Source organism: Cavia porcellus, unplaced genomic scaffold (assembly GCF_034190915.1).
Source record: "Cavia porcellus strain 051 isolate PalLab524CR breed Dunkin Hartley unplaced genomic scaffold, mCavPor4.1 scaffold_27, whole genome shotgun sequence".
NCBI lineage: Eukaryota > Metazoa > Chordata > Mammalia > Rodentia > Caviidae > Cavia > Cavia porcellus.
Window position 1 is genome coordinate 17337721 of NW_026947510.1, and position 14397 is coordinate 17352117.

The 14397-nt window shown below is 42.9% G+C and overlaps 1 protein-coding gene across 28 annotated transcripts in view; it reads left to right on the plus strand.

The window, feature by feature from the left end:
* The window catches only part of Kiaa1217 (KIAA1217 ortholog), a 728606-nt gene that overhangs the window by 482701 nt on the left and 231508 nt on the right, over positions 1-14397 (plus strand). The window contains exon 1 of one of the 28 annotated variants that reach the window (XM_063238544.1): positions 2217-2592. The exons of the other annotated variants lie outside the window; for them this stretch is intronic. Within the exon in view, the coding sequence (XP_063094614.1) occupies positions 2491-2592 (102 nt within the window). The 5' untranslated portion in view covers positions 2217-2490. Of the gene's footprint in view, positions 1-2216; positions 2593-14397 lie in introns of those variants that run through there. 28 annotated transcript variants of the gene reach the window in all.

A 14397-nucleotide genomic window follows, 5' to 3' on the forward strand; every position in this document is an offset into this window, starting at 1 on the left:
TACAGTTTTAGTAAACTGTAGTCAGTCTCAGTCTGAAAATATTAAAATTCCAGAAACAATGAATGTGTTAAACTGCATGACATTCTGAGTAGGGTAGAACAGTGAAATTTTGTCCTTGCTTTAGATGTGAAGCATGCCTTTGTCCAGTGTGTCCACACTTACATGCTACCCTATCCCTTGGTAGACATCTTGGGTTATCTGATCACTGTCACCCCATTACAGAGCTTGTGTCCATGTAGCCCTTATTTTACCTAAATGGTCTGAGAGTGTAAGAGTAATGCTAGAAATATGTCAGAGAAGCCTATTACCATGCGGGTGTATGTACAGGAAAAAAAGCACCATATATATAAAATTTAATACTGTCCGTGGTTTCAAGCATCCACCAAGTATCTTAGAACATAATCTCTGAGGATAAGGGAGCTACCACACAGGTAACTTCACACTGAGATAAATGCCATCAAGGAAGTAAAGAGGATGGCAGAGAATAGGCAAGAGTTTTTTGGAAGGAAGAGCAGCCAGAGCAGAGACCCCAAGATGGGAAAGGATTTTGATAAATGACTTAGATACACAAGAGAGGTGGCCTGAATGACTAAGCAACAGTAGGATTCCAGAGTGTATTAAAGTCAAAGTGTAGAAGGTTTGAAGCAGGAGAGTGACAGTATTTTAAACTTTTGTTCAAACACTAATATACACAGAAGCCCCTATGGATGGGCTGGGGGTCACTTCGAAGTAAGCCTGTCCTCTTTTCTGTCTCTGTAGCCGTCCTCAGAGGAGCCCTGTAGAAATTCAAAACACACTATGGAGACTTCCTGATTGAGGCAGTTTACCAATCTTGGAGGGTGTATGGTAATTTCCCCAGAGTCCTGTATCTAACGTTCAAAAGCACAATCCAGCATTCTTATCATTAACTAAGACCCAAAGGCCAAATGATAGTACTTCTGTCATTTTTTTCCTTAGGCCTTAACACATTTGGAGTATGAACTCTGGTTATTGAATTATTTTTGCTTGTTCACAAAAAAATCATGTACATCCATTCGATAACATTAGAAGCAGGAGAAGTGTGTCCTGTGGATCATTAGTTTAACTTTTTTCCAGTAGCATGATGATACATCTCACTGCTGGCAACTGAAAAAAAAAAATCAGAAAAGAAGGAATAATTCATTTATTTTTTCAGGTGTTGGCTATTAGCTTCCCACCTGTCCAGATACAGGCCACATACTCAGAATGTAACCAGTGAAGACTGGCAGAGTGGAGTCTTGCAGATGTTGGTGTTTGCTTTCTGTTTGTTTTGTTTTGCTTTGATTTTTAGTGCAGCACTCTAACCTGTATGCTGAGCACTTTCCCACTGAGCTACAGTCCAGCCCTCGGGAGACAGACATCACTAGGTGTCACAGACTCTTGGATAGTTGTATGAGTGTTTTTCAGATCGCCTTGCCTGTGAAAACTAGGAAATGCTGGAAAGGTCACTGGATAGCATTGCACTCCCTCACTTTACAAGTGCTGAAATGGCTTCAGGGAAGTGATGTGACTTGGGTGTGTCCTGCGTCCTGCAGCTTGTGTGTGTTAAGAGCTGTAGCTGACGCCCAGGTGCCCAGGGCCCCTTGTGTTACAGAACAAGCTCTGCAGAGGCCATGCTGGGAGCAGTCAGGTTGGGTAGGCGGTGAAGGCGGAATTGTCCAGAAATGGAGCCTGGGTGGTGGGTTTCCTTTGGCTGGTTCTCAAATATTCAATGCCACACCTCAACCTATTGTGTTGTTCTAGAAGTTCTTGCTCTGGGCTGTTTTTGAGGCAGATAGGGCCACAAACGAAGCATCTTTACCAGGACTGTACCAACTTTTAGGATAAAGCAGTTTGAACCAACACTGACATTGAGACAATTGGTGGTTTGGGCTTTCCACTGAATGGTAGCGACACCATAAATATCCTTTGCTATAAATTATGTAGAAATCTGTCTCTAATGTCACACTGCACGTGGCCCCTTCCCACTCCATTCAGTACAGTTTTCTTTAATCATCAGTGTGTGGGTAGAGGAGCCTATTTGGCCAAGTAAGATGTATGGAGAAGAGGCACATTTGTTCTCTCTGTCTCTGTCTCTGTCTCTGTCTCTGTCTCTGTCTCTGTCTCTCTCTGTCTCTGTCTCTGTCTCTCGCTGTCTCTCTCCCTTTCTCTCTCTCTCTCCCTTTCTCTCTCTCTCTCTCTCTCTCTCTCTCTCTCTCTCTCTCTCTCTGTCTCTCTTGGTGTCCATATCCGGATTTACCTAAACCCCACCCAGGTTGCATTTACATAGCAGTGAAAAACCGGTATTTTCTGTGAATCACTCCGCTCCCCGTTTCGTGTTTCGAGGCCTCTGCCGGAGAGGGGTGCGTCAGGCTGACTTATTGGAAGCCTGGCTAAGGCAGAGAGAAAACGAGAGTGGAGGGACAGCTCCCACCACCTGACTGCACTGCTCTGAGAACAGAAGCCGGCTCATGGCCACTGGGGGATCTGGACATGGAGTCACCTGTCTGCTCTCCAGAGGAACGGCCAGGGAAGGAAGGTGGCTTCTTGTGCCTGTGCTGTCGGGGGCCTCGCAGTGCTGCAGACAGGAGCCAGGTACTGACATGGCATGGTGTGAGTCGTGGGCTTACTCCCCCTTTGCAGTCCTTCCCTGCTGTGCCATACATTCCTGGTCACCTGGGCAGCTCACCTGGGAGTGGGCAGTCCCTGGGCATTTGTTGCAAGCGTGAGCCACACAGGGTGATGGGTCACAGGGTTTCTTTTACGTTAAATTATGCCTCTCAGGCAGAGGATGATTGCCTACAGCAGTTAAACCTTGTTTAAGGATAATTAAGTTGCTTTGCTTTATTCTGGATCATCTCTTAATTTCCTGCACAAAGGCAGGGAGCATTTTTCTTTGATTGTAACAGAATGTTTCTGGGTAAGGTGTAATCATTGCATCTTGCTGGACCCTGAAAGAATGTGTCTGTGGGATGCTGATTTGGAAAACCCACAAAAATTAAAAAAAAAAAAAAAACCCCAAGTGCTGCCAGTTTGTTTTTTTTTTTTCAGAAATCAAAAAAGCTGCTTTTCCTTTCTCCGCCTCTCCCTCTGATTCTGCTTTAAAATTGGGTTCGTAGCTTTCGGTGTGGCATGGTCTAGCTTGTTCCTCCCTGACTGTGGCCCTGGGCAGTCTTGTCTTTCTGTGGTATGAGCCTGTAGCACTCTGAGTGGGGATGGGGAAAGCCACCACTCTTCTCAGGGTCACCGTCATCCCTCCAGGGGGACATTGGAGATGGCAGAGGCAGAGGAGAGACCTTTACTACAGCCCAGATAGAGAAAAAAGTGATGCTTCAGGTGAACAGCCCTACACAAAATGTATCCAGTGAGCCCTTGTATCTGATCTGTTATTTCCATGGGCCTGTTTTCCTACTGCCAGGATTAAGGCATTCCAAAGAGAAATGTTAACAAATAGAACAGTTACCAAGTTTGATGTAGTGGAGGAAAAACAAAATTTCTGAAGGAGTTAAACCAACTGTGGTTTTAACAAGGCTTGAGTTTTAAATTTTAGTAGAGATTATGGGTGGTGTGGGGGTTTGGGGGTGTTGGGTTGTATGTGTGCACGCATTTTGGTGTGTTTGGGAGCATTTCAATGGTTGATTCAGGTCGTGCTTCGTTGCCTCAGCCTTGGAGGTAAATTCCAAGCCCAGCTGCTTCTTGAGCAGAAACGGTCCAGCAGGAGAGACTGGAGCAGTATAGGATGTTGGGTCCATGAGAATACCTGGCGTGAGACATATAGCAGAGAAAACAGATCTCAGTTGCTTGGATGGAGAGGAGGGGAAGGTCCAGGGTCTTAGACGGATGATAAAGGCATTTTAAACTGGAGCGAAGGAATATTGAAACACATAGGATCCAGATGGTCGCGGAAAAAAATTCATTTTCAAAGATAGTATAAATGGAGTGAGACAAGAAAGTGGAGTCATCATGTCCTGGCGTCAGGAGTGCTGTCGTTTGCCACTTCCACGGTTTGCTTGCTGTGTAGGGGTGTCGGGAAGTGAAGTCTTTCAGAGGTGGTCATTAAGAGGATTAAGGTCTTTCTCCTGGGCTGGCTTAATTTTGAGGAACAAGGTTCGTGACTGTGAGACAGAGCTATTATAAAGCCAATCTCCCCTGTGTTTTCACCACTTGCCCTTCTGCTTGACACCAGAAGTCGGGGGGCACAAGGATCTTGATGGTACCACACTCTTTTCCAGCCTCTAAAATCATCCACCTCGTTCCTTTATAAATGACCCAACCTTAGCTATTCTGTTACAGCAGCAGAAAGTAGACTAAGATGTGGCAAGGTAGTAACTTCTGCAGAGACTAGCTCTGCCCCTGCCAGAACAGGGGATCTAAGTGTATGATGCTTGGGGGTGGGGGAGACCCTTCAGTTTCTACCGCGTTTGCTATTGACTTTTTACAACTTTGATATATTGAAGGGATGCCTTCCTAGGCAGCATGTATTAGAAAAGTGGCTGGTAAGAAGTTCTGTGCTTCTTGAGGGAAGACGGAGTGACATAGTGAGGAGAGGCTACCTTCGAGGCACATCTGAATCTCTTGAGCTGGCCAGGCCGTGCTGACAGCTCCTCAAACATCTGACACAGGGCCTTCTCTTTTCTCATTTCCTTTCTTTCTGTCTTCAAACCTGGATCAAAGTGGATCTTTGATTCCCTCACACATCCGAATACTCTTTTCTAATCAAGGTACCACCTAGTTAAGTCTTTCTAGTCCTGACTTGCAAATAAAAACAAACTCAGGTTAAAATGTACCTCAGAGAATCCTAGAACATAGGAGCAGGAAGGTATGCAGCCACCTTTCTCCAAATGACATCTGAGGACAGAGAGCTAGCTCAGGGATGTATCCAGCGGCACACAAGGAATTAATTAGTCAGTACCTAGGAAGAGCACACAGGCTTCCTGCGGACAGCGTCTTGCTGCTGGTTTATGACTGTTGAAGGAAGGGCTAGGCACACAGCTAACACAGATTACTGTAGCTACCCCAAGGATCTCTGCACACACCTCGATCAGTTCCCTATAAGTCAGTGTTCTGATCTCTGGTTCAGGTCCCAGCTCTTGACCTCTTTGTCTTTCTCTTCTTCTAGCAGACTGCACAGATGACCATGGTAGCCTCATGGGCCCATCCAGGGAAGTGTTCACCAGGGCCCGGGCACCGTCTTTGAAAGGTGCTGATGATGGGTGCACTCTATTGTGAGTGCCATCTGCAGACAGACTGCACAGGGAAGGGACCAGATTGGTAGGTGACAGAGAGAACAGTATTGATTATTTATTATGTTCTCCAAACTCCAAATGCAGAGATGGACACACACGCATATACACATACACACACAGACACACATACATCATGAGACAGGATTATTTGAAATCCTGACAGCATTCCACATCTGGGGCTAACAGTGGCATGAAATAAAAAGTGAGTTTGGGGGAGTAAGTGTGTAAAACCGTGAGCTGAGAGCTGGGCCATGTGCATTGGAAAACAGCCTGCTGAGCCCAAGTGCCAGGCTGGGGTGCCAGCAGCACACATAAGCGATTCCTGGCATCCGGGGCTACATGCCAGGGAATCCACAGATGTCTGCACTGTCTCCGCTAGGATGATAGCTTTTCCCTTCAACAAGCTGTTTCCTGTGCCTAGGAGGCAAACCATCCGAGTTTAACATGCTCACGGGAGTGGAGACGGCTGCTTCCACCATGCTCCCTTGGGATGAGGTCCTGTTTCATTCATAAGCTGGGAGCTTGTTTGCAGGTCACTTTAAAAAAGAGCAAGGTGTCTGCTGAGTGTGACTGTGTGAGTGTGGGATCTTTAAAGGAGAATGTAGATGTTCACAAATTAAACTCAAGTGGCTTATAGTTTTTGCTAACTGAAAACGTATTTAGTGGCTCTCTAACAAGATTCCCCAACAGAAACGTTATCAAAATGCTTGGCACTAGGTATGGCTTCTGTATGAGAATTCATCTGGAAAGTTCTGGAGTCTGGAACTAGACTCTGTTTCTACTGCAGTCCCCTCTGGGATCCCGAGCACCTGGAGGGTGGCAGAGTTTCGGGGGTGAGGAGGCCCCCTCAGCCCTTCTCTCAGGTGGAGAAAGAGAAGGGCATGGAAGAAAAGACACCATGCTACCTCATCCTTCCTGGCCCCCTCGGCCCAACCCTAAACACTTCTCTGTCTGTCACACACACACACACACACACACACACACACACACACACACATGCTCTGGAGTTGAGGCTCTTTCTCCTGTGAAACCCGAGTCTGAAAGCCCAAGGTGTTCCATGCACTGTTTTTGGCACTGTGGCCGTGAACAGCTTGGCTGTCTACACTTGGGAATTTTCCCAGGGCTCAAACTTCTGGTCCTATAGATCTATCCCCTGTACGACATGGTGGGCCTTCCTTGTGTTTATTTTTCTCGCCCTATAAAGAAAACATGCAGGTTTAATCTTGAGTTCCGCAGGCCTAAGGTGGAAGGAAAGATAATTTAAATCAAAGTGCTATCCTAGAATCATTAGCTTGGATTTTGAGTGTGTGTGTGTTTTGTGTGGTAGGAAAAAAAGGTGGAGAATTGAATCTCTCTGAAGGATGAGGAAAGCGATACAGACATGAACAGTGATGCTTCAGGCAGCTTGTTTTCATGCCTGCTCTTTAAAAATTCTCTCTCAAAGCCCTTAGAAAGCTTCTGGCTAGGGAGACGTACCACAGAGAACAAAGCGTGAACTGTTAAGGAGTTATAATCAAGTGTGCCATAATCAGCATTTGTGTTGTATAGTAATTACACTCCCAAAGACACAAGCACATTCTAAAAGACAACCTTAAGATATAAAATAGCTAGCCAAGAACCTCATCTAGATTGCAAACCTTTTCTCTAGATTTGACAACAGCTGTTAAATACTGCAAAGCTTGATGACTTACCTTGTCTCATCACTGTGTATACAGGTGTCTGTTCTTTACTTGATTTATAGGAGTCTCATAAAGAAGGGTGAAGTATTAGAGGATTTATAGTATCAGAGGTGGAAGCTCCAAATACTTCTTTTTTAGATGCCTGGTTGCTGAACTCCATAAAGCAAATGTTTAATTTGATTCTAGATGGTTCTGAAGGCCGCAGGTGCCTCATGCATTAACACCTCTTTGCCATTGTATACGTAGGTCCTCACCTAGATGATGGTTTGTTTCTGGGAAAGTTTGTCTTCTAATCTGATTGTGTGCAGTGTAGCACCAGCTTTTCAGTTGTCTCGCACAAGTGCAGTAGAATAGTGAACAGATGTGCAGTTCAGCTGACCTGGCATACTCTAATTTTTCCATTGGTTCTAAGGTCCTGAGTTCTGATTTCGTACTTTGCCCTGGGGGAGTACTTTTCCTGAGCTTTGATGCCTTTGATAGTGGATCTTCCACAGGGACTAGATGATTTTGCATGAGGACGTTTTCTTGAGCTAAGCCATGAGATAAAATTCTATGTTTAGATAGCAGAGCTCTTCACAGCAAATGATCCAAGACCCAGTTGAAGGAGTGAGGAGTGCTTTGGGCTTTTGGAATCCAGATTTTCACGTGCAGAGTTCCAAGTTGACAGAACAAACCTCATTGCCTGTGTAATAATGCCTGTTCCCAAGATCATTGTAATATATGGAATCCACAGTTATCACAAAGAATTTAGGAAATCCTCTGAAAAGGAAGAGAGCAATAGGAAGGTCGAAGGACTTGGGGTAGATATGGAAGACAAGTCTAAAGATGATTTGTTGTGTGTGGAAGGCTACAATGGGTCACTCTGAGGAGCGTTCAGATGTCGTTCTACATGTCCACTGAGAACCGCACAAGGAGAAAAGCACTCAGGGTGATGTAGTGGTTAATCAAGCCTGAAAGTCAAGGAGACCAAACCTTGGCACGTGTTGTAACCAGATGGATCAGTTGTGCAGTGATTATTCCTAGGTGTCCGCCTTTTGGGGCTTGGTGAGTGGGAGTGCCACCTGAGGTTTTCTTCAAGGAAAAATGCCTTGTCAAAGTCACTTCATCTTCTTGGATCAGGGCAACAGTCTGCTCACCTGTGGGATGCTCCTAGCAGGAAGACACATCTGTCAGCTTCTCAGGTCTCCCACCACCTCCATTCCAGGCCTGGCTGGCTACGTGTGTGCGTGTGCGTGCCGAGCGAGACCTCACCCCCTTCTCCACGTGGATGTAAACATGCATAGCAGATCAACATCCACTTAGAAACCTTGCAGTTGTACTTCCACAGTAATGCCTCCTACTCTTCTTTGTTGGTAGCTATCAGGGAAGTGTTTTTATGGAGGTGGCTTGGCATTTAAATCATGCAACTATTCTGCCATTCCTGGGTAAGGCGAAGACATGCTGTCATCTTGGGTCATCTATTGTGATTAGCTCTTTTGGGACCCAGGCCACACCAGGCTGTTGTGTTGTCTCCTCCAATTTCTGCCCCACTATGGGACAGCATGAATTAGATAGATAGACAGATAAATAGATAGTTCGTTTCCATTGAGTAGTAGCTTTGGGAGCAGCCTTTAAACTTGGAAAGATTTAGTGTTAGACATATAGTTATCCCTTGATATCCATGGCAGATTGGCTCCAGGGCCTCTGCAGATACCAAAATCTGTACATGCTCAAGTCCTTTATTTAAAATGGCATAGCATGTGTATATTACCTGTGCACATTTTCCCTCAAACTTTTGTAAATATTATGTACATAGTGGTTGCAATGTAATGTTTGAGGAATAAGGACTAAAAAGAAAAAAAGTCTGTACATGTTTTATATAGAGGTAATATTTCTGATCCACATTTGTTTCAATGTGGAACTCCAGATGTGGATGTAGAGAGGATCATAGCTAACCATCATATACCCCCAAACTCTATGTCAAGTATAGTGTGGCTCTTCTTTCTCTGCTCTGAGGGCGGAAGGCCAAGTAGAGCATTCAGGAAAAAAGTCAAGAGAGACTTAAAAGTTCAGTCTTTCCCTATTTTGTTGTGTGTCTGAAACACGAAGAGGATCAGGAGAAAGATACCTTTTTAAAGGAGCTATGAGTGAACATGTTCCCAGGCGGTAATTAGCGAGATAGAACAAAAGCGGGCAGGTTCAGATTTGTGTGTAAGCGGTGGGAAGGTGAAGTGTGTGATAATGTGTTGAACTAGTAAGACCAGCTTTAGAGAAGAAGGAGAAAAAAACACATACACAAAGCGTGTGGCACAGAAGATTCCAGGAAACCACTGACCTGTGAGTGGTAAACTATTTTCTTCTGTGCTTCAAAGATGTGTTTCAGAGCATAGTTAGGCTGAGAACTTACCCTGTAAAAACAATATAGGGGATTGGTAAAGAACAGGGAAAGGAACGATTTGACACAGTGTATGTTGTCACCAAAGCTTTTCCTGAGTTAATTGAACCTGCACTTACTATTGTGTTGGCCATGAGGTTTCAAAGATGGTGACCCTGACTTTCACCATTATTTGTACGTCAGGGCTTCGTACCTGAGGCTTGTGCTGGTCCTACGTGTGGTTTAATCTGTTTCGTTCAGGTAAAACATCAACCACTTTTCAAGAATATTTTAAAAATCTGTTGTAACTGGGAACACTGTAGCTATTGACTTTATATTAGCTCTCACTCTTTAAAATCCCACCACAACATACTAATTCATACTGAGACAGTCTCTCTTGGCTTTTTTTACCACTTTTTTTCTTATCCTAAGGCAAAGTCTGAATGAGACTTTCTCTCTCTCTCTCTCTCTCTCTCTTTTCTGAGATGGGGTTTCACTATCTATGTAGTCCAGGCTGGCCTTGAACTTGATTATGTAGCCCAGGCTGGTTTTGAACTCACAAGGGTCCTCCTGCCTCAGCCTCCTGAGCCTGGGATTACAGGCATGTGCCACCATGCCCAGCCTGGGACCTCTTCTTTCTTGATTCAGCATCCAGTAGGAGGAGTAGCGGGTGAAGGGATGCCAGGCCACCAGTCATAACTCACCTGCACATCTCTGCCTCTACTGTCTTCACATGGAAAGTTTCCTGTTTCTCTTTTTCCCCTCTGTCTATTGAAGAAACAATATCTTTCTTGTACTGTGCAAAATGCTAGACCATGCAGGCACCTAAGTGAGCAAGACGGACAGGGCTTCCATTTTCAGGTGTGAGGGAAATAAAGCATTAATCTACAAGAGTTATGAGTATCAAGAAAAGATAAGGGACACTGAACAAGACTGACGTGGTAGGAAAGGGGGAAGTCAGAGGAACACTTTCACAAAGAGGAGTTATATCTTAGACCCTAAGATTTCTCTTTATAAGAGAAGATGAATGAAATAAAATCCTAAAGAAGAAAAAGCAGGAAGATGCTATGTTTCATGCAAAACACTGAGCACCATACTATCTCGAACCCCAAATCTGTGTAAACTTTGAAGATTGATCATTTTTGATTAGTGGTCCAAACCTTATCTTTTCTCCTTCATACTTCATACTTTGACCATTATGCTACTGATTAACAGTTTCCCCTCTGGTAGATGACGGAAATCAAAAGACATGTATCCTTACGTCCCTGACTATGATTGGAAGTGAATGGGCTATGGTACAAATTTGTCAGTTTTTGTTACAGTGGGATTGTACCTTTCCTTTTTGCTCCATAAATATAATTAAGTAAATTCTTCTTAATATCTACTAAGACCCAGGAAAATTCCTGTAGCTGTTGGGAGCATAAAGATTAATAAAGGCAATAGATATTCTCAAGGGACTCCCACTTCATGGCAGACACAGGCAGGCCCGTGACCAGTAGAATGACATTCTGTTGCACATGTTAGAAGAGCCTTATAAGGGATCCAAAGGAAGAAAAATGTGCTCCCAGTGTGCAGGACCTTCAGAGAGAGACATTTGAACTGATCCTGAAACAATGATAAATCCTAAGACTAATTATGCTTTTCTAAAGAATAAACTTATTTTTATAGTTAAAGCTTAATAAGAACAATAATACTTTAAAAAAAAGAAAAGCACTAGTCAAAGTCCATCTAGGCATAATCTTAGCTGAGAAACAGTCTGATGTTCTTCTTATGCTGCTGCTATGGAGTAGATGAAGTCTTGATATTTCAGAGTGGGTTGATTGTTCATAAATCACATTTCCCATTATCGTACACTGAATTAAAAAGATGATGTGCTCTGTGATTACCCTGTAATCACCAGTGGTAGCCAACCCTTTACTCTGATTCCTGCCCTGCAGCCCTCTTCTCTGGACATGAGTTAATCATCTGTGCATGCAAAATAGCAGTTATTTACTTGGGGGAGCTACTTAATTTATTTTTACAGTATTGGGGATGAAACCTAGTGCCTGGCACCTTTCTACACAAGCACTCAACCACTAAGTTATACTCACAATGTAAGAAGCCGCTATTTAATTCTTAAAAGCTGTTGATGAAGGAAAGGGTTCTACAAATCATCATTCCCTGGTTCATTTGAGGTGGAAGGTCTTATGTCTTACACTAGATTTTCATAAACCTGAGCATGTGATAACAAGCTGGTTTTTTTTTTCAAATCATTTAAAATGGTGTGTAAAATTGTGCATCATTTTCACCCTGCCAGTTAGTTAATTTTTAAAGAGGATTGTTTTAAACATTCATCAAAAAGCAGTAAGATAGCAAGCAAATTATGCTTTGGGCAGGAGCATGAAGGGTAGTATTTGGATGTGATTACCCTTCCCCTTTGGGTTTATCCCACTGCATGCAGCCAGGAAGCATGAGATAGATTCTTCTCTGGGACCAGGAGTCTTTGGTCTTTGATCTGTACTGTCCCCACCATCAGTAAGTTTTCTTTCATCATGAAATCCTGCGAAGTATTCACACAATGTGGATAATTGATGTCACATCACCCACTTCCCCAATCTAAAGGGTGGGATCCCATGCAAGGTCCAATGCTAAAGGAATTTCTGAGTCCATGTTTAGAAAAGGTAGTTGGGTCTTGCCACCTTCTCACTATTCACAGCAGGCATGAATACCCGCCTCCCCAACTGTGGGCTGTGCGGGTGTGGAACTGGGCTCGGTCTACCCAAGTCACCTGTCCAATCCTTTTCTCCACTTGTGGGCTGAGGATATTGGAAATGGGAAATCCTTAATACATTCTTTTGCTTTCCAGTAGAGTGTAATTGATTTTTAATCTTTAGTGAACCTTGCATACAATGAATAATTATTTTGGACCCAAACTCATGATTATTGTTGGTATAAAGAGTTGGTTTGGTTACAACACTGCAACATCTATGAATTCTGTCATAGCTGTCCATGCTGACCCAGTTGCCAGGTTCCTGATACACTGTTATTAGGGATCCTTTTGATAAAATTCTCATGACACATTTCTCCTTCATTGTAAAGGCAGCACGTGCACACACATTCCATTGAGACAGAGTGCACTGTCTCTAAATTGAATGACTGACTACATCTGTCTTATTTTCACCTTTCTGCCAATTAGCACGCATGGAGAATAAAAGTGATAGATTAGCTTCTGCATTGTAAAGTAAAGATTAGATTTCTTTTGATGACACTCAAAAGGAATCCTGGCATGTGCCCCCAACCTCTACCCAAAGCAGTATTTCTTTGAACTACAAACCATACCATGTGCTTCTCTATTCTGCCAAGGGGAAATGGGTGAGATTGCCAGATTTCTCTGAGAATTACAGGGTTTTCAGATCATCATGGAGAAAATTACTAAGGTTCAGTGTAATTAGAAAAAACATATTCTTAATTTGCCTGTAATTTTTCCTTTAATGGGTACTTTGGCTCCATTTTCAAAGCATGGTTGAAGCTTTTTTTTTTTTTTTTTTTTTCCAATTTGGCATTCAGATTATTTTTAATGACTTTAATTTCAGAATTATTTTCTATTTTGATTGACATTAAAAGTTATCATTTAGTAAGAGAAAATATCATCCCATTTGAGTTTGTTATCACTTCCCAAGGAAGTAACTGGAGACTCTGGGAAAAACCTTATCATATAATGAGCTTGTTATGTAGAGCTTAGATTGCAGCTTGTAAATGCTAATTTCAGTTCTGATGGTAACCACTTTATTAGCTCATATTTTGTTGTTGTTGTTTGAGACATGATCTCGGTATGTTCCAGGCTAGCCTTGAACTATGTAGCCCAGGATGGCATGGAATCTGCTTCAGCCTCCCATAATGCTAGAATTACAGGCATGCACTATCATGCCCAGCTAAATTAATGTTTATTTTTCACAAAGGGAGTAAAGAATTGGAGTAATGAAATTATATACACACCGGCTTCTAACAGACTTCCCACCTGTGCACAGCTCATTCTAACTTTATATACCACTTTGATTGCCAACTTCTTCAAATGATAAAAGAAATATAGTACAGGACTGGGGATAGACAGCAACTTAGTAATAGTGCCCTTGTTAGCATGCCTGAGGTCCTGGGTTGGATGCCCACCATTGCAAACAATACAAAACAAAATAAATTTGACCTGTTCTCCTGCAAGATACAAGCATTCTCACTGTCAGGTTGATGGGGAACTCATTTCCATTTTAGACTAGTCACAAGAGCAAGAAACCCTCACAAGAGCAAGAAATATGGCGGAGAAGCCCAGGGGTGGCAAGCATCCTCGCATCTCCCTACATAGCTAGAAAGGGGATTGGGAGGTCCCCCTCCGCTTTCTCTCCATATGATCAGGGTCCCATTCCTATAACAAATGGCAGAATATTTAGGAAGCAAAATTAGGTAAGGGGAATTGCCAGGAAAATCACTACTTGGAGTAGTCAATATGCAAATAAAAAGCCAGGAGGTCTCAAACTCAACATAGTCCTTCTCCTAACTCAGTATGTGGCATTGACCACTTTTTCTTTTTCTTTTTTTTTTTTTTTTAAACCATGGTCATCACTATTGGGGAAAAAAGTTTCAAATTTTAAAGATTATAAAATGACTACTGAGATTTTTTTCAACTTTTAATTTCTCCAACAAACAACAAGAATATGAGCTCTCAAAGCCATGCCCATGGGCACCCTATGTCTACCAAGCCACTTTGTCATTGATGAGAATACAATACGCAGGCTGACTGATCGTCAGAACCCTACTGCGATCTAACTGAATGTACGTACATAGATTCTCACTACATTCCAGCCAGACTAAGAGAGCTGTTAAAATAGAAATGAATTTATTTAATAATTATCTTTGACATTCTTTATTTCTTTCAAGGTGACGTGCACAGACATTCTGGAATTTCAGTAGAGATCTGTTTTCACACACTCGTCAATGTTCGCTGTGAAATAAATCATACTGAAGAGGTTTTTTTCTCTTATGAGTTATGTGCCTGGAGGAAAAATTCTTCCCTTTTTTTCTTCTGAATGCCTGTTGGAATAAAGTGTTCTTTGAAAAGTCTTAATGGAAAGACCAGACATGGGAATAGCTT